Source organism: Contarinia nasturtii, unplaced genomic scaffold (genome assembly GCF_009176525.2).
Source record: "Contarinia nasturtii isolate CC-2019 unplaced genomic scaffold, AAFC_CNas_1.1 Cnas_scaffold_1240, whole genome shotgun sequence".
Lineage (NCBI taxonomy): Eukaryota > Metazoa > Arthropoda > Insecta > Diptera > Cecidomyiidae > Contarinia > Contarinia nasturtii.
In genome coordinates, this window is record NW_022198581.1 from 2138530 (window position 1) to 2158372 (window position 19843).

General features: G+C 32.5%; 6 protein-coding genes across 11 annotated transcripts; 2 read left to right on the forward strand and 4 right to left on the reverse strand.

Moving 5' to 3' along the window:
- Positions 1 to 35: 35 nt before the first annotated feature.
- On the reverse strand, positions 36 to 8744 carry LOC116345408 (phosphatidylinositol 5-phosphate 4-kinase type-2 beta). 4 transcript variants are annotated; one of them, XM_031774727.1, is made up of 11 exons: positions 8518 to 8744; positions 8000 to 8266; positions 4805 to 5181; positions 4429 to 4526; positions 4047 to 4296; positions 3733 to 3863; positions 3403 to 3571; positions 3156 to 3313; positions 2982 to 3079; positions 2852 to 2916; positions 36 to 2786 (listed from the first exon to the last, which is right to left on the reverse strand). In XM_031774727.1, the coding sequence occupies exons 3-11, from the start codon at positions 4931 to 4933 to the stop codon at positions 2670 to 2672; spliced, it is 1215 nt and encodes a 404-aa protein (XP_031630587.1). In that variant the 5' UTR covers positions 4934 to 5181; positions 8000 to 8266; positions 8518 to 8744; the 3' UTR covers positions 36 to 2669. The 4 variants fall into 4 exon arrangements, with proteins under 4 accessions (XP_031630587.1, XP_031630586.1, XP_031630585.1 ...); XM_031774726.1 differs by having other exon boundaries at positions 8387 to 8744; XM_031774725.1 differs by having other exon boundaries at positions 8000 to 8744.
- Positions 8745 to 9853: 1109 nt separating this feature from the next.
- LOC116345123 (longitudinals lacking protein, isoforms H/M/V-like) lies at positions 9854 to 12983 on the reverse strand. Its single transcript, XM_031774211.1, has 7 exons — positions 12646 to 12983; positions 12346 to 12487; positions 12186 to 12270; positions 12000 to 12088; positions 11708 to 11929; positions 11176 to 11631; positions 9854 to 11079 (listed from the first exon to the last, which is right to left on the reverse strand). The coding sequence occupies exons 1-7, from the start codon at positions 12705 to 12707 to the stop codon at positions 10885 to 10887; spliced, it is 1251 nt and encodes a 416-aa protein (XP_031630071.1). The 5' UTR covers positions 12708 to 12983; the 3' UTR covers positions 9854 to 10884.
- Positions 12984 to 13328: 345 nt separating this feature from the next.
- On the forward strand, positions 13329 to 14395 carry LOC116344961 (ribose-5-phosphate isomerase). The gene is made up of 2 exons (XM_031773819.1): positions 13329 to 13914; positions 13981 to 14395. Exons 1-2 carry the CDS (start codon positions 13504 to 13506, stop codon positions 14371 to 14373), a joined length of 804 nt encoding a protein of 267 aa, XP_031629679.1. The 5' UTR covers positions 13329 to 13503; the 3' UTR covers positions 14374 to 14395.
- Positions 14396 to 14538: 143 nt separating this feature from the next.
- LOC116344963 (protein TEX261) lies at positions 14539 to 15603 on the reverse strand. The gene is made up of 4 exons (XM_031773824.1): positions 15491 to 15603; positions 15124 to 15425; positions 14933 to 15044; positions 14539 to 14855 (listed from the first exon to the last, which is right to left on the reverse strand). The coding sequence occupies exons 1-4, from the start codon at positions 15558 to 15560 to the stop codon at positions 14734 to 14736; spliced, it is 606 nt and encodes a 201-aa protein (XP_031629684.1). The 5' UTR covers positions 15561 to 15603; the 3' UTR covers positions 14539 to 14733.
- Positions 15604 to 15684: 81 nt separating this feature from the next.
- On the reverse strand, positions 15685 to 17675 carry LOC116344960 (cyclin-dependent kinase 8-like). The gene is made up of 4 exons (XM_031773818.1): positions 17325 to 17675; positions 17000 to 17251; positions 16525 to 16934; positions 15685 to 16459 (listed from the first exon to the last, which is right to left on the reverse strand). The coding sequence occupies exons 1-4, from the start codon at positions 17532 to 17534 to the stop codon at positions 16153 to 16155; spliced, it is 1179 nt and encodes a 392-aa protein (XP_031629678.1). The 5' UTR covers positions 17535 to 17675; the 3' UTR covers positions 15685 to 16152.
- Positions 17676 to 18030: 355 nt separating this feature from the next.
- On the forward strand, positions 18031 to 19836 carry LOC116344962 (adenylate kinase). Of its 3 annotated transcripts, none has more exons than XM_031773821.1 (5): positions 18031 to 18152; positions 18345 to 18551; positions 18640 to 18876; positions 18949 to 19116; positions 19205 to 19836. In XM_031773821.1, exons 2-5 carry the CDS (start codon positions 18447 to 18449, stop codon positions 19427 to 19429), a joined length of 735 nt encoding a protein of 244 aa, XP_031629681.1. In that variant the 5' UTR covers positions 18031 to 18152; positions 18345 to 18446; the 3' UTR covers positions 19430 to 19836. The 3 variants fall into 3 exon arrangements, with proteins under 3 accessions (XP_031629681.1, XP_031629683.1, XP_031629682.1); XM_031773823.1 differs by lacking the exon at positions 18031 to 18152 and adding an exon at positions 18169 to 18284 and having other exon boundaries at positions 18417 to 18551; XM_031773822.1 differs by lacking the exon at positions 18031 to 18152 and adding an exon at positions 18173 to 18284.
- The last annotated feature ends 7 nt before the right edge of the window (positions 19837 to 19843 follow it).

Here is a 19843-nt window from a genome sequence, read left to right on the forward strand (position 1 = left end):
ATCAACTATGCAATTTTTGTTGAAAATTTAAATGATTTTTTTTTGCTTTGCATTTTTTTTTTTCATTTAATAGTTGAATTTAAACAAAATGTGTGAGTCGAACGATTCTTTGTGTTTCGTAAGATTTGAATTTATAAAAGATTTTTTTTTATCATGATACTATTTCGTCAAACGAAATACGCGGTAAAAATTAGAGATAAAAATATTGGATCAATCGCAAATCAAACGTGTTGATTTGTGATTAAATAGATTGAAAAAATATTTTAAATTGAATGCATCAGTTTTTCCTCCGTCGTGTGTATGTTTGTCTTATTTTTTTCATTTAAATTAATTACAATGAGGTTAAAAATAGATTGAATCATAAAAATTAATCATTACATAATTAAATCACCTTGTTGTTGTTGTTGTTGTTTGCGTTTATACATAATATTTAAAATATGGGTTTAAATTACGGCCAATGTCGTTTAGAAAGAAAAACGATCGATTTTTTTTTTGGGTCGAAATTTTTTGTTTGCCTTTTTTAGTTCTGACATTCTATTCTATTCTATTTATTTAACACACAAAGGGATGTGAGAGGAGACAATTTCTCATCTTTTTCGGCTCAAATTGTTCAGAACTGATTCATACATACGAATGTTGTCAATAATTGAATGACCAACAATGTCAATGAATCGGCCCGTTTTCAATCTAACATTGATAATTTACTCTAATTTTAACAATGTTAAAGTTTTAGTATTTTTCGCCCATTTTGCTCTATAATATTGATTTGGTTGATTTGTGGCTTTAATTTTTCACCTATTTCACCAAATACATTCATTATTTACCATTTGCATTGTATAAAACGTTCTATTCCAATTAAATAATCAATTTTCCAAAAATAATGAAAAACCAATAATAATTTTACAACAAACAAAGCTCAATTTGTAGCCAAATTTTTTTAGATAGCACTTTCTTCTTATTTTTTTGTATTGGTATTTTTTGCATTTTTTTTCATAGAATTTAATTTTTATATAATAAGAACAGTTCAACTGTGAAAGTTTACATATTTATTTCATTTAATCAGTCTAACTGAGTTCCGAGTTTGGAATAAAAAACGTTTCGCCATTATTATTTTTTTATCGAAAGATTTTTGTTTTTTGCAAACAAAAATAACCAGATTCCTGTTGCGTATTATTTTAATAACAATATATTGTTGTGAGCAGTAATTTGCGCTCAAGACAATAAAAACAGATGACGTTTTTTATAAATGAAGTAAGAAAATTGGAAACTATTCAAGGGGAAAAAATTCTTTATATATGTCTTTCTATTTATCCATCTTGTGCGAAGATCAATCAATTATACCGTTGAATGTGCAGAAATTTGATGTTCATTTAAACAGTTTTTATTTGAAAAAAATATATATTTTTTTTTCAAAGGTTAAAAGCCAGATGTGGCGATTTAATAGATTTGAGAAGGGAATGACAGCCAAAAGTTTGCAAAAGAAAAAAAAATGCTAAAAAGCAATACAAAAATGATCGAGTTGAATTTTGATTTGAACAAAAAAAAAAGATTTTTTTTTTTTCGTTTTCATATATACTTGGTGTTTTGGTGTGAACAATGTTCGGATTTGAACAAAAGATATAAAAGAATAGAACCGAGAAAAATAATAGTTTTAATTGATATAAAACTTAACATAAAACTATTAACACAAAGACCTGTTGATCCAAATAAATTTAAAAAATAATAATAAATGTACACAAAAAAAAAGAACAGCAAAGAAATGACTAGTCAAGAAAATGTTAATCCTCCAATAGAAAATGTTACTATCCTGTTTGTAATGTATTGTCGTTAGCCGTAGCAGCATACATGCATAAATATTTACAGGAAAGTAAAGTCGATTTTTATGAATTGAAGGATATATTTATATGTATGCAAGTATGTGTGTGTGTGTTGTCGTTATTGTTGCTAATCTATTCGTCCAAGATATAACAAGAAACAAACACCGTTGACGAAAGCGAAAACATTCGCGACCGAAATTGACATCCCGGCTCACAATGATTAAAACACAAAATGGTTCCAATTAACAAAATTGTTTAAAACAATTTAGCATTAATTTCGATTTTGAAAAAAATGTGTTGTGTCTCTCCATAAAAACAAAATGCTGGTCAAATACGTACTAGACTGGCATAGCACCAAATAATTAATTAATGTAGCGAGAGAATTTCGGACTCAATCATTTGAACCATGCGACAGTATTTGTGTTCTAATGAGCGTGATGAGTACGAATCGGTGTTTGCACTTCCTACACAAAAGATTACATTTGCATACAAGTCGAAATACAATGTCGATTAATATGATTTTTGTTTGTGTGTATTCGTATATCTTTTAAATGGTTCTTTTTTTTCTTACGTTTCTTTAATATTTCGTTAAATAAGTATTGTATAGCACAATATGCCTATGCATAAAGTTTAGATTAATTAATAGACTTTTCTTGATTGAATAGTAGCTTTGTTGTTTTTTTTTTTTTTGTTGTCGGTTTCTATATTTTCATTTTGTTTGTCGAACGTATGCTGTTTTTTTTTCTCTTCTATTCGTTTGTTTTTTCTTTTCTTTTTTTTCACAAAAAAAAAAATTAATTCTTAAATTAACAAGAAACAAAAAGTATCTTATATTGAAATACTTGAAGAAATTCATTCGATTGCTTTGTCCATGAATTCAATAAAGCGTTTGGCATATTGATCTGGATCACATGTTGATATTCCGTCCACGTTGCTTCCATATTTCACTGTTTTTGCTGCTTTTGCGGCCTATTTACGATTTAATTAAATGAAAATCAAATTGAATTGATTGACTATCATGGTTAATTATTTACCTGTTTTTTAACACCGTACTGTGTGAGAACGTCGATGATTGCAATGAAGTAAATTTCACGCCGCTCTAAAAAGGACCATTTATCAAATGAATGTAATTTGTATTCACATTAAATGGATAATTGTAATTACCTTCAATACTGTGTAGTGCATAAATGTCAATGTCTTGGATGATATCGTTATATGGTCCCAAGCATCTAGGTGAATCTGGCGGTGTATTGTATGCGCATCTGTTGATTTTTTGTTTTCAGTTTAACATTAAAATTTGTGTAATTAATAACAATAATTTGATCAAATATACTATACCTTTCACCGCTTTCACACTCTTCACTTTCGCTTGTCTCACGACCAGTATTTGCATCTCTGCCGGCATTTTCATTCAATAGCGCCTCTTCTTCGGCCTGCGCCATATCATGAATGCCGACCAATAGGGAGTAATCCATTAAATGGAGTTTGGTTAGGAACTGGAATCAATTCAAAGCACATTTTTTGCATTATTTTTTTCTTTTCATTTGGCAATAATTATCGAATTAATAATATCGAAATGACTCACGTTTGTGTCGGCATTAAGCATTTCAAATAATTTCTTTTTTGCGTCTTCGCCAATGCATAGTCGGATTTTTTGCTTAATGAAATCATTATCCTTGAGAGTGGGCAAATGCTTCTCTAATTCTTTGTCGGACGCTTCACGATCAACGGTGCTACCTTTCAAGTCAAACTTTCTAGAAATTGGCAATATGAATGTGAAAACAGAAAGAAAAAAGAGAACCGACGAACAAACAAAGATTACAAACAATTCTAATGACTAAATGCTTTAGCATATAAATCAAAATGATAAATACAAAGAGATAGAGATAAAACTCATCATAAATGAGTCACTTACCTATGGATTGTTAAATGAGAACTAAATACATTTCGCATAACCACAAAATAATACTGAACACCATCCACCGTTAATCGGTACATGCCTAGATATTGCGGTAATAGGGTGTTACCATGTCGTTCAACCACATACTGCAATCAATATCCACGTTATAACATTTAATTTGATTATGATTATATTCCAATTGAGTGATTTATGCACAATTTTAATGGGCATCAAACAACAATTGATGAAAATAGCAACAATATAAAATATGACCCATATAATATAGCTGGTGGGCTATAGATAGAGGAAACGAGATAAAGCACACTTACCGGATGATAGTGTTTGAGAAATGCATGCATGCGTTCAATTTCTTCGGACGTAAGACTTTTCAAAATGAAATATTTATCGTAGCTTCTATAGAATTGTGCACCACTTTTGCCGGACGAATCGACTTGAACGGGTTGAGAGCGGGTCAATGATTCACGATAATCGACATCATCGACGCCAAAACGTTCACGTAAATTTCGAAAGACTAACGGGCAATACTCTTTCACTTTGAAATGGGATGGCATATTTTCTCTAAAACATTTTGATTGATGATGGATGACGATGGTGACGGTGGTGAGTTGAAAATATTTCAAGGGTAAAAAACATCAAAAATTATTATTCATGAAATATTAATGAACCAAATTAATGTACAACATGTCTTACTTGTTGAACAGATGATTATCCACTTTGATTTTCGAATATGCTCGAAAATCGTCCGGTAGCAACATGACTGGTATATTAACATGACTTAATTCGTTTATCTGTATATTGACATCGGCGATCGAGAGAAAGAGAAATAATAATAAAAAAAATTACAATCATTAGTATCTGAATCGATAAATTCGATGTCATTACACTTCTATGTCGAACTACAGAATAAAAAAAAAAATCTAACATTAAATTATGGCGGAATAATGACTTGTATCCCTTCGGGCTTGTGTTTGAATCTCACGAGTAATGACAATACAACAATATGATGCCATTAACATGCAAAAAAAGAAGTGAACTAATCATGAATGAAAATAATCATTTCGCTTACCGTGTGATTGATGCCCCACATAAATACACTTAAAATCGGTTCATTTGCACGAAATAGCTTGACTTTCTGATGTTTTACACGAAATTTCCTTCTTATCATTCTTGGCATTGACGATGAACCGGACGACATTTTGAATGTGTGTTTTGTTTTGGTCGATGAATGTATTGCTCTCAGTAAAAGATGTTTTTATATTTTGCACACCAAATAGCTGCACACTTTGGTTTTAATGATGATTATCGTCTTCGGTGTTGTCGTTGTCTACTTTCGTTTCAACAACAAAAACAAAACAATGCGGATCAAACTAGATGTTTTTGTCGTAATGTTTATATGCCAGTTGTTCGGTCTAATACCAACCAATTATGTCGGCGCTCATCAATCTGTGAAATAAACAACAAAAAAAAAAACATTCTCAATTCTGCGTCATGCTGCTTTTTAAAAAAAAAAAAATAACCACTTTCTCTGAATCGTAAGGCGCGATATTGTGTGATTCATTCGGCAAGATATATACATTTATACACTTTTCGCAAATTGCGATAGGGTTTTTGTTTCGATTTTCGAACAAACATGAGTGGTAATATCTTTGTTATTTGTTTATTTGGTCGATCAAACTCTATCTCTAATGCATATCATTGATTATTATTATCGATATACATCATATGAGAAGTTTTCGGCCAAGTATATATATATCGAGACGAAACGACGTGCTTTGAATTTTATTTGCCATTGAACAATGCAAACACCAAAAAAATAATTATTATGATGTCTTCCATGCTATATACCTATAAACACGGTGCGGTGTTTATGTGATTATAATCACACAGGTTGAATTGAACGATTTGGTAAAATTGTACGTTGTTGTTGTCGCTGTTGTTGTTATTAAGGATTAAGATAAGTGAATCAATGAACTTCCCTTTGTCACAATCCGAAAATACGTAGGTAAAATGTGAGAAGGGAATGAATTTCTTTTTCTCTCACCTTTACAGGTGCACAAGGTACAAAAAAGGTAAATAAAACAAAAATAAATGTTGTTATTGCTGTTGTGTCGCGTGTGTATATGCTCTGATTGAGGTAGATATTTCGGTATGTGTATTTTTTACATGTGCTTTTGACATTAATTTTTGTTTCTTATTTGTTTTCATAGTCACACTTTGTGTGTGCATTACCTAGAACACACATAATTCAAAGTACTCGATCGACACACCCAGAAAAGTTGGGCCAACAATGAAAACAGGCCATCGAAATGCATGCAATCAAACAACGCGCACAGAAACAGTTTATGTACGGTGCTTGAGTTCTTTTTATTTCGAACCAAAAATGAAAAAAAAATTAGAAACTTACACAACACGAAAACTGTTGAAGTGAAGCAGCACGCATAAGTTATGTGGTGGATATGGCAGCAGAAGAAAAACCAACAACGACAACGAACTTATTGAAAATGATTATATGACATTAGTAAATATTTAATTGGTGTATTTTCGTATAATAACAATTCCTTTGTACAATGTGTGTGCATGTGTGTGTGTCTGTATGTATCGAAATGATAGCCATTTTCAGCTTTTTATCTTAATGGCTAATTAAATGCAATACTTGTTCTCCGACCGAACGATGGAACGAAACGTACAGACGTACGGGGAGTTTGTTAAAAACTGGAAATGTACGACAAAAGGCGATTCACGCGCGTCAAACAACAATGATAAAAGATAGTCGAAACAATTTAAAAATTTCACTAGAAATGCGGCACGTAAATATCAATCATTGTTTGTGTGTGTGTTGTGCAATTCTTGGCTATTCTCTTTTGTTCTGTCATAAACCGAATTCGTGGTGTTCATTTGAAATATTTCTAAATGCACAATTTTATCAAAACATAAACACAACCGTTAAAATGAATTTTGCGTAAAATCAATTTCAATTGCGACGAAACTGAATGTAGAAACATTGAACAATAGAAGTAGGTGGTTTTTTTTTTACTTCTATTTATTGCTCTACTCGATATCACGTAGTACAATACATCGGTGTAGATGGCAAAATGGTATTAGTATAGGAGTGATTTCATTCAAATCACATACACTCTTTCTGATTTGTTATGTGCATTTCAAAAACAATTTTATCATTAGCAAATTAGAAACGGTGATAGGGTCAACTGTCTATTGTAACACAATGATTGCTATTAAATGATATCGAACCATCCAAATGGTGCGAACTCACAAGCCACAAACCATACAGAAAGTGGATAAGCAGAGAGACAAAAAAAAGAAGAAATACGGTAGCACCAAACAGCAAAAATGGTTTAATAACACAACCAAATACGTTTCGATGCCACCGAAATGGGACGATTCAAGATGGACAAAATGTTAAAATTCAAATGTTATCGATCATGACACTGTATTTGTAGAAAATGACAAAAAAAAATCAACGTACTTAAAATGTGCACAGCTTACAATTTAAAGATGTCAACTCGAATCAAGTGAGTCAAGCTCCGATTAAATTCGGAGAATGAACAGAGAGAAAGAGGGACAGAGTGAAAAGAAAAAAAAATGTTCGCATAAATATCTTGACAGCATCAAAATGATGAGCGCGTAGCATGCGTTCGTATTATAATTATTTTTATATTTTTTTTCGCTATTTGTATTCATAGTAAGGAAATTGACATTTATGCAACATACTTTTGATTTTTTTTTTATTTTTACATGCTTTTCATGTAGCGATACAATTACGTTGCAATGTTAAACTGCAATAGCCCATCATCGGCACGAAATTGAATAACCAAAATGAATAGAAGCGAACGATGAATTTCGCGTATATAAACAATGCTTTTCTCTTCTTCTTTTTTTTTCGTTCGTTGTCGCTGGTCTGTTGGTCGCGCACACAATTATTTTATGTTTTTGCTTGATTTAAAATGCATTTTATGAATTTTGCTGTTGCACACATGCAGATCGCACACGGATGAAAAATATAAACGGAAATTTTATCGTGGCTTTTGGTATTTGCCATGCACTCGACTCGCGATAATCAAAGTAAATAGCAAAATAAATGACAACAACATTCTTTTTACTTCTTTATACCTGTGCAAATACACTCAACCATATCGTCCGAGTTGCAAATTAAGAGAAAAAACAACAACAAACACAAAAATAACGAGAAGAAGAAAAAGCAAATGCGCCTCTATTATTTTTTTTTTAAATCAAATATACTAACACTTGGTTTTAGTCCATTAGATCCAAATATTACTGGGTCAAATGCGATGTTCAGTGGAATGACAGGAGATGGAGAATGTTTTTTTTTCTCGGTATGAGTTATTCGTCTTCGTGTTGACTTTTTTTTTATTCTTATTTATGAATCAGCGTCGAATGATTAATTTACAAAACTTGTCTTGTTGCTTCAAATATGTCCTGTATTTTTATTGCGGTTTTGTTTTTGTTTTCTTGTCAAAAGGTAATTTTCAACTGGTACGGATTCGGTTTTCTATATGGGAGACAATGAAAGACGTCAACACTTGCAATACGACATAAACTATTTGTTGTTTCGCTATGTGGTTCTTTTTTTCGCGATCGGAAAGACAGATGAAAAAAAAACAGCACACACTTTAGTTCACTGCAGCGTACACACACACCAAATATATGCACGGGCTCCAAAATGATTAATAGCAAGACTGACTCAGTTCATTTGTTGTCAGATTCTTTTGCGTTGTGCGAATGTTTTGATGTTGTCCTCACCAAATTGTTTTTTCGATTGAATTTTACGTGAATCGGCACGGTCGTAATCACTCTCACAATCTGTTGGTTAAACACTCACACATCTTTTATTGATTGAATTCAATTTTTTGCATTTGCTTTTGTTTTCAGTCGTCGATTATAGTCGAACACTTATTTTTTTTTTTTGTAATATATATTGATATTGTATATGTACGTTCATTTCTTCTCACACACTGAGTTGATAATTCGCTCTGAAGTTGAAGCGAATTCTGACTTTCAATCCATGTGTAACACGTTCATGTATTGGAGTTTGTGCGTATGTTTATGTTTTGTATGTAGCACAAACCGTTTTTCTACCATATCTGTGTGTATGTGTGTATGTGTGTTTGTGTCGGCTACTAGTAATTGCCATTTCAGAATCTTTCATCATTATAAATCTTCATTATCCAATTACTTCTGTCAATTTCTTATATATTTTTCTATCGCCATAGATATAATGAGAAAAAAAAATTGTTTATCAAAACCAAAAAGATCATGTAACACATGCTGTAGAAAATTAAGTATAAATGACATGGTATTTAAATATTATGATGTTTCTTAAATTCAAAACTTCTTCTCGTCTTTTCCATGAATCATGATTATTTGCTGCATTGAGAGTGGTCTATTTCAAGTGCATATTTTTCAATGTACAATTAAAAAAAAACTCGATTTTAAAATATTATTATTTAAATACTTTGATTAAATATAGTTAGTTAACGTAAATTTCAACTTTTCATTTGTTTAGTCTTGCCAGATGCAATACCTGTCATATGTTATAAACAATAGAATTTATCGTTTGATTTTTCTTTTTAATTTTATATTTCCGTTCCAATTACAACTAGATAATTTGTTATTCGAAATAACTCTAGACTTTTTTTTGCTGGGGCGTATTCCAATTGAGAATTCGATAAATTATTTTCTAAACAATAATATTTTGAACATACGGAAACGATAATGATCAGCAGGATGCATCGTTAATCTCAAACGGCAAATATCAAGTGAATAGCTTAAGCTTTCAATTGAAACTACGGGGTCGAAATATACGATAATATAGAAATGTGCGAGAATGGCATTTAGATCGGCCGGTGATTGGATTCGACTTTTTTACCTTCATCAAACCTTTTCTTTCCCCTTTGAATATTCGATTTTTTGTGCAAATATTCCATAAATTTCGAGCGAATTTTAAAATCAATTCCTGAAAAATTTAACAGTTATCATACTCTGTTCTGATTGATATATCGGTATTTTGAATGTTCACAGACATTGTTTGGACAGAGACTCTGATGGCGAAACACACAATGAACGCGTATTCTGATTTTTCTGTAGATATTTTATTACTTGGTTCTCACATTAAATTGCATCTTACATATGTATACATATATTTTTATTTGCGTTATTAAGAAAATGATGTCTTTTCTCTTGTATTTTCTATTAAGAAGGAAAGATGTGATGTAATTTGATTATAATCCTATAGGAATCATCATTCAAAATATATACTATTTATTTATTTTTCTAAAAGTGTTCAGCATGTAAAATGAATCATTTGTTTCAATTATATAAATGAACCTATTGTGATCACGATTATATGATTCATACTCGGCCTCATCTGTTCATTGTCTCATTTGAAGACATCTTCATTTTGTGCTTACATTTGTGTTGAACAAATAATAAGATATATATTAAGTACGCTTATTTGAACGAATTCGACCAAAGAATTAGCGATCCCGACTTAATGATTTTCGCTGCATCTTCTGGTCGTATAAGTCTTATTTACAAGTGCCAATAATATACTTTCTTTTAATTATTATTAAAATGTTTTTGCAGAAGGAAAAAAAATGAAAATGAAAATAGCTACTCTTAATAGATTGATGAAAGCTTTTTGTACATTGAAAAATAAAAATGTATTTGCATAAAATCATAATATGAAGTTCCATAGCCATTAATATGGTATTCCTTTTGATGGAATTTAAGCTGTCCATTTGGAATCATTTTTATATAATATTATATTTAGATGTGTATAATTGTGATGGATGATGAATAACTAAGATAAAGTGATACTTAAAAATTCCATTTACATCGAAACTTATTCTTACAATATGATTGAATTTACTAAAAAAATGATGTTTATTCGAATATTCACTGCGAAATTTCACTAATTTAGCGTATCATGATTTCAAATTGATTTCTCACTCATTTGAATTTATAGGATTATATGTGCTTAGTTGTGACCAATGCATGCATTTTTTTTTCACATTATTCAATCAACGTCATTGTGTATCGTATATCGTTAAATGGTACAACTACATTTGATTGTTGTCAAACAATAGATTTACGTCAACCCCAAGTCATCTATTCAACTTTATTTGTATCGTAGCCCCATTGTGACATTTGCGTTTGTTTACCATCGACTGTAACCGGATTTGCGGATGCCTGTGAGGTATTTGTATGCAGATCGGCATATTCACGTTTCGTTGGTGTGCCATACAAATGAAATGGAATTGCATTGCTTGGATTCACATGTTTCGGATCAACGGAGTGTGTTTGCTGTTACAAATAAAACAAAAGTAAATTGTAATGGCGCCGCCAAAGATAAGACAGAATTTGTGTTTTTTGTTTTGTTTATTAAGCTGTGTGATTTACCTGTTGTGCTTGAGATTGTTGTGATTGCGGTGGTTGTTGCTGTGATGTCGGTTGTGTCGATTGTAGAGATGAGTTTGTTTGTGCATTTGTTACGGTTTGTGCAGGTATTGAACTGCCATGCATCGATAAGTAATGACGCTTGAGGTATAGATCTGATGTAAATGACTTTTGACATAATGGACAACAAACTGACGTTGGATTATGAATGAGTCGCATGTGCTGCCGTAAATTCGAAACATTTGAATAGACGCGTGCACACAATGGACATGAGCATGGTTCAAGTGCTTTATAGTTTTTTGATGATTTGCATCGTTGTTGACCGTCACCATCATCACTATTCGATGATGTATTTGACGTTGGATTGCTGCTATTCGGTCCATGTTGTGCCATAAAATGTTTGTCATCAAGCCATTGTTCATTGTGCGATACACTACTTGGTCCAGCATCGTCGTATACCTAAGGGGCAAATCACAAAAGAAAAGAATACAATTAATTTAAAATAATCGACAAATAATCGGGAATCGTCGTATACCATTCGTTGATGTGATTTTCCATAATCAACATTACCACCGCCATAAGTGTTTGCTGCCTGAGATGATTGATCACCAAATTCGATTTCCGTTTTCGTTTCAATCATACCACCATCGTTTGGAGTGGTCCCTTCATTTAAATCATCCAAACGAATTTTCTTGTGTTTTCGTTGCTTCTCTTGCATACTACTTTCGGTTCGTCGTAAGTTTGATAGACTTGCATCCTAAGGTAATAGCGATATTTTGTTAGAAAACGAAAAAACAAAATTATTGGATTAAAAAAAAAAGCCATACCGAGTTCTCCTTGGTCACACCACGTATTTTAAATTGTTCGGCCATTTCGATGAAATCAATTAAGTCCTCGTTGTTTATATGCACCTCACCTGGATGATTGAGTCAGAAAGGAAGAATGAAAACAATGGAAATTAATCAACATGCAATGGAAGATAATGGAAAAAGAGTCGAAAAAGTGCACCTTACCCATATACATAAAATCCAAAATTGCACGTAAAACCTCACTTTTCACGCCATTTATGAAGAAAACTGGATGCGAACAGGGATTTTTCTATTTTTCATACACAAAAATATATATGATTTTATCAATGTTTTAAATAAATGAATTTGCAAATTACATTCTTACCTTCAATATTTCTCTGAAATACGGACTGCATGCAAACAATACCAATTTGTGAGCGCCAAATTGTTTTCCATCACATGAAAATGTAATGTCCACCAAATCAGATGCCTCTTGAATCTTTTTGAATTCAGAACTTACATTTAGCCTGGAAAAATGAACAATAACATCTTTTAAATACACCATTCATCTTCGCTTGTCCATTTGTTGTTTACAAATATTGCACAAGCACAACAATCACATCAAAATAAATCATAAAATGGTCATGCCAATGGTGTTCATCAAAATATTCAAGCGACAACTTACTGAAAATTGCTCCATTTCAGATAGAATAGTTCATTTGAGGCAGTCTGCTGTAAATCACTCATTATGTTTTTTTTTTCTGTTGCCGTTTCGACCCTTAATTACACCACAAAACACAATCAAGATTTTGACTGTTGCACATAAATCGGGTTTTTCCGAATGAAATCAACTTCAATCTTTATTTAAAAATGTGTTGTCGAATTTATGTATGCTTTGAAAATGTTCGTTCAGCTGTTGCATGAAACCATGAGCAAATGCTTCTTAATTCATTCGTTTTTGACGGTGAAAATTACTTGATTGTATACAATTTTTTTTGTTATAGAACGAAGCGCATTAAATAAAAAAATGTCATTAAATAAATGACAAGCAATAAGCATGGCCACATGTAGACATAATCAAATACTGTTTTGGACGACCTGTATCTTGTAGCATGCACTTTAACGTAGCCCAGACAAGCAAACGAGAGATAGTATATGGATGGAAATAAAAGAAGAAGAAGAAGCAGCAGCAACAACAACCACAGACATCGACAGTACAAAACACAGCACCGTCTCACACGTCGAATGTCGAACACTTATCGCATGTGTATACGCATGAGTGTTGTAACAACTACACTCACGACCTCTAATCGAAATTCGTATTCGAGTCGAAATGCAATGGTATTTGAAATAAGATGAAAAAAAAACTGATATACTTCTCTTTCATACTCATTTTTACTTTATTTCGATTGCACTCTGAACTTCAGGACTAACATAACCTAATGCAAATTTTGCCGAATTCGCGGATACGGGACATAAACTGCACAACGCAATATTCATTGATTTGAATTTTAGAATATTTACTCCGTTAAAATATATCTTGATGACGGTTGTTTTTGCTGCAATTAAGCCGCTAAAAAGTTTACAAACACCTAATTCGCCGATTTTCCGTTATATTCACAGTGAAATAATAAAAATGAGTTTGGAAACAGCAAAAAAATTAGCCGCATTCAAAGCGGTCGATGATTGTGTCGAAAATAATATGGTTCTTGGTATTGGTAGCGGTTCAACGATTGTTTACGCTGTTGATCGTTTAAAGGAGCGCGTCGAAAAGGAGAAATTGAATATTGTTTGTATTCCGACAAGTTTTCAAGCGCGTCAGCTTATCATTCAGAATGGATTGAAATTGGGCGAATTGGAAATTAATCCAAAATTACATTGTACCATCGATGGAGCCGATGAAGTCGATTCTAAAATGATCCTGATCAAAGGTGGTGGCGGTTGTTTACTACAGGTAGAAAAAAAATACGATTTTTTTAAAAAATGAAATGAAATTTTATTCAAGAAAATTTTTTTTTAGGAAAAAATCGTTGCATCGTGTGCAGAAAAATTGGTAATCATTGCGGATTATACGAAAAATTCTACACATTTGGGTGAACAGTACAAAAAAGGCATTCCAATTGAAGTGGTGCCGATGGCATATGTGCCAATCAAACAAAAAATCGAACAAGAATTCGGCGGTTCGTTGAAACTTCGTATGGCGGTGGCAAAAGCAGGACCTTGTGTCACTGACAACGGTAACTTTATTCTTGATTGGAATTTTAAAACTGACAAAACCACCGATTGGGAAACGGTAAACACGAAAATCATATCGATTCCGGGTGTTGTAGAAACCGGCTTATTCGTGAACATGGCACAACGAGCTTATTTCGGTCAAAGTGATGGCACTGTCTTTGAACGGGGCAACAAATAAACTCAATTTTTTTTTTAAATGAGTTTATCCGAATTTTTTTTTATCCCAAAATAAAAACAAACTTACCATTTCTGTGGTTCCTATCGTTTTGATCATTGAAAAAAATGATCAAATATTTCAAATCAATGTTGAATTTTCGAAAATAATAATAACAAAAGAAAAAAATTAATTCAATAAATACACAACATTTATTCTATTTTTTATTACAAAAATTTTGATCAATTTTGTTCTTCAACATGCGTTTACACTTTATTCATAAATATTATTTTAAGTAATTTACGACATTGCTACTGGAAAAACAGTAACTATGCTACGCTCAATTTTCAGTTCATTGACTTTGTTCTGTTCTAACGAAATATTTTAAAATGACTTTTTAATTCGATGCGGTAGAATTGACTCTTTGGCATAATTAAACAACGAAAGTAGTCCCATATTTTTGCGACGTGAAAAATAATTGGTCACAATGTCATTGTCGGTATCAGCTGAAATTTTAAATGATAGAATATAATTGAAATGAAAATTGACATGAATCATGTGAATAATAAGCACTTAAACCTACTCAATAGTGATGTTCTCTCGTTAACAGTTGGCAATACATTGTCATTTGCATTCAATGACACAAACAAAGCAAACGGTACGATCCATAAGCATATTGTAAAATATCCTAAGACCTGTGGAAACAATGTTGAAATTTAGTTGACGCACATATGATACCATAAAAGGTCGTGTAGTCAGACATGTAGTTATTACCTCTGAAAAATTGTAGTAATTTTGTGTGAAATAACTAAAGGCTAGATAGTGATTGACAAACAGCATAATGACCGCACTGATGAATTGTATCGACATAATTTTAACATATGGAAAATCGGTGAGGATCATCGCATGAAATGCTTGTGACACAAGACCACAGATGACCATCGACCATGGAAGATTGTCAACGAACATGAATAGTGCATAGACGGTTGTCACGAACAGTACTTCGATTGTGATCACCTTTTTCGCTGTCACTGTATATTCTTCTACCAATTCTGCAACGTAATAGAGGCCAGCCGCTGTAAATGTGAAATGAAATAAATATTTGCATTCTTTGTGTCCACTTTAAATGTGCATTACATACCAACTGATATAATTACGGTAAATATTTGAATTAATGTTGCTATCAAACTAACAATGTATAGCAGCGTCATCGTGTCTATCTGCTTGCTATCGGAATTGTATTTTATTTTGTCAAAATTGATTGAGAATAAAATCAATTGATTGCACTGCTCATTCAAACTGAATAACTACAACTATTACAGAAAAAATTACCGATTTCAATACAATACAATTTACGATTTATTCAAAATTTACACAATGTCTTTGATTGATGTTCATGAGTATAATTTATATTTTTTTAGTCTTTTCTAATGTTCAAAATTACAATTTAAATGACACCGAGTATAAATGTGTGATAATCTAGAAAATTTGGCTGATATAATATGCTATCGTTAAATTTAGACCGAAAAATTGGATATGTGGCGATCTGAATGTTGTTTTTGTTTACATGTTGTCATTTCAAATCTAATTTTTAAACGTCACTTAATTTTCAAAATCATTAGATTTTCTAACTTGCTTGCTCTACTTATACGGTGATTTACGCATTCGATTTTTGTTTTGAGGTTATGTATCACCTATACTGTCAGATTGATGCAAATGTCATATAAATTTCGTTCGCAATTCAAAATACACATCGACGAGCAGCCACGGCTACTCGAAATATTTTTGTGTATGTTTGCAGTTTTAAATATTTCGCTCCGTCAAATAAGAGGCCTTACGAATTTTTCGTTCTTTTTGAAGAAATTTCGGCGGTTCAATTTTTGTCGACAGATATTTTCGGGGTGGAAATGGAATAAGTTTATTAAAATAATGGAAAACATCTTTCGTTGGATGAGGCAGTTCAGTGAAATATTTGTGACCTAATGCTTCATTGGTGCTGATGCGTTTCTTTGGGTCCATTACAAGCATTTTTGATAATAAATGAAATGATAGTTCATGCTTTGTAACGTTGAATGCTTTCATATACTTTGCCAATGAGCATTGGGCGTACCTGAAATTTTTGAGAGATAGTTTGAATAAAGATATCGAAAAAAATCTTTTAGCAATCAAATTTACTTGGATCTGGCAATTTCTTGTGTCATCTTCGTATATTCGGGAATGTGTTTCAGTTCTGGCCAACTTGCCAACGTTGGATAGCCCATAACACTGAATATTCTATCGAGTTGATTCTTTTGATACGGCGAACGGACGGGTTGAGGATTAGTTTCCGGAGTCGATGCAAATATCGGTAGATTTGTTAAAATTTCCGCAAAAATACATCCAATCGAAAACATATCGATGGCTTTTGTATAATGACGTGAAGCAAGTAATAGTTCTGGTGCACGATACCAACTAGTGACCACAACAGTGTCAACATCACCTAACGGTTTCATTGGCGCATGAAAAATGCGTGCCATTCCCATGTCAGCAATTTTAATGCAACCTCGCTGCGGCCCCTCACCCATAACCATTATATTTTCCGGTTTCTGCAAAAAAACAGTTCTCAATCATTTCTGCGACATTTTTCCCGTTTTTCCCAAATGATTCTTACCAAATCACGATGCAGAATCCAATTGTCGTGCAAATATTTAACGCCCAAAAGTATTTGATAAAGACAACTCTTTTTCATGACATAAGGCATTTTCAATGGAAATAGAGTCAGTTCAGTGTTACGATAAAACTTAATCATCGAATGCAAATCGTACTCAGCGTAATCGAAAAGTAACCAAGCCTTTTGATGTGAATAACTGAAGTACACCTTCAGCAAGTCGATTATGTTCGGATGTTTGATCTCACGGTACAGCTAAAAATGTCATTTGAAAAAAAATGTCGAAAATAAAAAAAATTGAAAATGTTAATTTCTCAAATATACATACGGCGATTTCACGAAACGTTGATGGTGAGTAATGTGTAAGTTCAACTTCTTTGAGTGCATAATTTTGTTTGCCATTTTCATCGTCTATTTCACGTGCTTTATACACTTGGCCATATGAACCCCGTCCGATTCGTACATTTTCGTTGAATGCATAATCGTCATAGACGCGCTGTCTACATTTGGCTGCCTTTTGCACAAAATAATAATCCATTTTTGCTTATAGTTTGTACGATATTTACAAATGAAAATGTTAAAAACGATATTCAAACATGGAGACAATGCATGAAAAGAGCAAAATGCGTTTTAAAAATTGTATGGCAAGTGATAGGTGATTTTATTGGTTTGTTGCAATCTAACTGTTTTCTTGTACCAATTGTATGAATTCAATTCGTAAAACCGCCAAACCATTTTCGTTTGTGCGTATGTGTTGGTGTGTGATGGCTTATATGTCTGTGTGCAATGACAGACATAAAGGTATAAATGAGATAGCAAGTGAGAAGATATATAATTTTAACAACATGATAAGTTGATAACAGTTTGTTGTGAAGTTGGACTCATGTATGCCGTTTTGGCGTAGAAAATCGACATGAATTTTGATTTAAAGAAAATTTTGTGTTTAGCACTTCAAATTTCACCGCATAAATTATCTCATTGGGGGTTTTGTGACAATGAAAATCGATGATGATAGAGATGACACATAAATGTGAACGTTTTCTCGTTCACACACACTCTTTCCAACTTCATATCATACAAAGCTGTCACACTGTGGCAATGCTGACAGATCGGCACTTTATAATGCCTTTTCTGATTGTGTCACGTTCTTGAAAAGGTCACTAAATACTTGATGTACCAATTAAAATTGTATTTTTTTCCCATTGCATATTTGTGTATTTTGATCAATTGAATTTCACCCATTGTGTGTCGTCATATGTAGCTCGTTGTTTATTCAGTTAACGATTTGGTTCGTTGTGTTTGTGACTATTCTTTTTTAACGGTGTTTATTTTAATTTTTCATTTCTAGGTTACACTTTCGTTGAACCCAATAAAAAGCTTTTGAATTTGGCATTCAATTTTTAATTCGTTTGCAACACAGTTTTCAACAAAAAAAAAAAACATTTGAAAAATGGCACCAGCAGCTGCGTTACCCAAACATCAACCCGAAGAATCGGAACCAGTCGGTATCAATGCAGTTCTTCTGGGCCCACCAGGAAGTGGCAAAGGAACACAGGTAATACTAATAATAAAAATAATAATAAATCGAAAAATTGCATAAAATCACATGATCTAATAGTTTTATCGAATTTTTAATTATTCAGGCGCCAGTGTTGAAGAAAAAATTTTGCGTGTGTCATTTATCGACCGGTGATATGTTGCGCGCCGAAATTGCAGCCGGTTCAAAAATTGGTGCTGAATTGAAACGTATCATGGATTCGGGTAAATTGGTGTCCGATGACCTGGTCGTTGACATGATCGATAGCAATTTGGATAAGCCAGAGTGTAAAAATGGATTCCTATTGGACGGTTTCCCAAGGACAGTGACACAAGCAGAAAAAGTAAATCGACATTTTATTTTTATCGAAATGCATTTTTTTAATGAATGTGTGTGTGTCATTAACTTCAATTAGTTGGATCAATTGCTTGAAAAGCGTAAAACCGGTTTGGATGCTGTCATTGAATTTGGCATCGACGACAATTTATTGGTGAGACGTATCACAGGCCGTTTGATTCATCCAGCCAGTGGTCGTTCATATCATGAAGAATTCCATCCGCCGAAAAAGAATATGACAGATGACGTAAGATTTTGATAAAATTCAACAACAATTCATGCAATTCACTCTTGGTGTGATTTTAATCAAATGTATTGGTGATTTATTGAATTAGATAACCGGTGAACCGTTGATTCGTCGCAGTGATGATAATGTTGAAGCGCTCAAAAAACGTTTGGAAACTTATCATAAGCAAACTAAACCGTTGGCCGATTACTATGCACTACAAGGACTTCATTATAAAGTTGATGCTGCCAAAAGTGCCAGTGCCGTATTTGAAAATATCGACACCATTTTCATGAGACAACGTGCTCGACGTTTAGCTGCCGCCTACAATTAAATATCAGTTGAATTTTAAAGAAATAAAATATATCTTTCAATATTAAAGCAAACAAATAAAATGAACATATTTTATGTGCAAACAAGGGTACAAAAAAGTAAGAACACACAGTACTTGAATATTTCTTCATTAACTTTCGCAATGGGGTTGTGACATTGTTTGACATACTGAATCCGAATCTGACATTACTTCTGTGATTGCAGATCAGTCCTTGTAATGGAATATTTTTTTAAATCCACTGTGTGTCAGTTAAAGTTCAGTGTGTGAAGATTTTCCAATTTTTTTAAAAGTCAAATTGCGAAAAAGAATTTTTTTGGTACATTCATTGTGCACAATTGTACATAATCTCTTTATTTTTGGACAATAAAGTATTTAATTACCCAGTGTTTTAATTTCTACGCAAAGTACCTAATA

Excerpts from the sequence above, each read along its gene's own strand:
- LOC116345408 (XM_031774727.1), bottom strand. The coding sequence starts at position 4,933 with ATGTCGTCCGGTTCATCGTCAATGCCAAGAATGATAAGAAGGAAATTT. Across the intron at positions 4,527-4,804 it reads TGTGGGGCATCAATCACACG|ATAAACGAATTAAGTCATGT; the intron begins GTAAGCGAAATG and ends GTCAATATACAG. Across the intron at positions 3,080-3,155 it reads GAGTGTGAAAGCGGTGAAAG|ATGCGCATACAATACACCGC; the intron begins GTATAGTATATT and ends AAAAATCAACAG.
- LOC116345123 (XM_031774211.1), bottom strand. The coding sequence starts at position 12,707 with ATGAGTGATTTACAGCAGACTGCCTCAAATGAACTATTCTATCTGAAA. Across the intron at positions 11,632-11,707 it reads GAAAATCACATCAACGAATG|GTATACGACGATGCTGGACC; the intron begins GTATACGACGAT and ends TTTGCCCCTTAG. Across the intron at positions 11,080-11,175 it reads AACAATCTCAAGCACAACAG|CAAACACACTCCGTTGATCC; the intron begins GTAAATCACACA and ends TATTTGTAACAG.
- LOC116344961 (XM_031773819.1), top strand. The coding sequence starts at position 13,504 with ATGACGGTTGTTTTTGCTGCAATTAAGCCGCTAAAAAGTTTACAAACA. Across the intron at positions 13,915-13,980 it reads GTGGCGGTTGTTTACTACAG|GAAAAAATCGTTGCATCGTG; the intron begins GTAGAAAAAAAA and ends ATTTTTTTTTAG.
- LOC116344963 (XM_031773824.1), bottom strand. The coding sequence starts at position 15,560 with ATGACGCTGCTATACATTGTTAGTTTGATAGCAACATTAATTCAAATA. Across the intron at positions 15,426-15,490 it reads TACCGTAATTATATCAGTTG|CGGCTGGCCTCTATTACGTT; the intron begins GTATGTAATGCA and ends TCACATTTACAG. Across the intron at positions 14,856-14,932 it reads CGAGAGAACATCACTATTGA|CTGATACCGACAATGACATT; the intron begins GTAGGTTTAAGT and ends TTAAAATTTCAG.
- LOC116344960 (XM_031773818.1), bottom strand. The coding sequence starts at position 17,534 with ATGGATTATTATTTTGTGCAAAAGGCAGCCAAATGTAGACAGCGCGTC. Across the intron at positions 17,252-17,324 it reads CAACGTTTCGTGAAATCGCC|CTGTACCGTGAGATCAAACA; the intron begins GTATGTATATTT and ends TGACATTTTTAG. Across the intron at positions 16,935-16,999 it reads GGATTCTGCATCGTGATTTG|AAACCGGAAAATATAATGGT; the intron begins GTAAGAATCATT and ends GTTTTTTTGCAG.
- LOC116344962 (XM_031773821.1), top strand. The coding sequence starts at position 18,447 with ATGGCACCAGCAGCTGCGTTACCCAAACATCAACCCGAAGAATCGGAA. Across the intron at positions 18,552-18,639 it reads GAAGTGGCAAAGGAACACAG|GCGCCAGTGTTGAAGAAAAA; the intron begins GTAATACTAATA and ends TTAATTATTCAG. Across the intron at positions 18,877-18,948 it reads CAGTGACACAAGCAGAAAAA|TTGGATCAATTGCTTGAAAA; the intron begins GTAAATCGACAT and ends AACTTCAATTAG.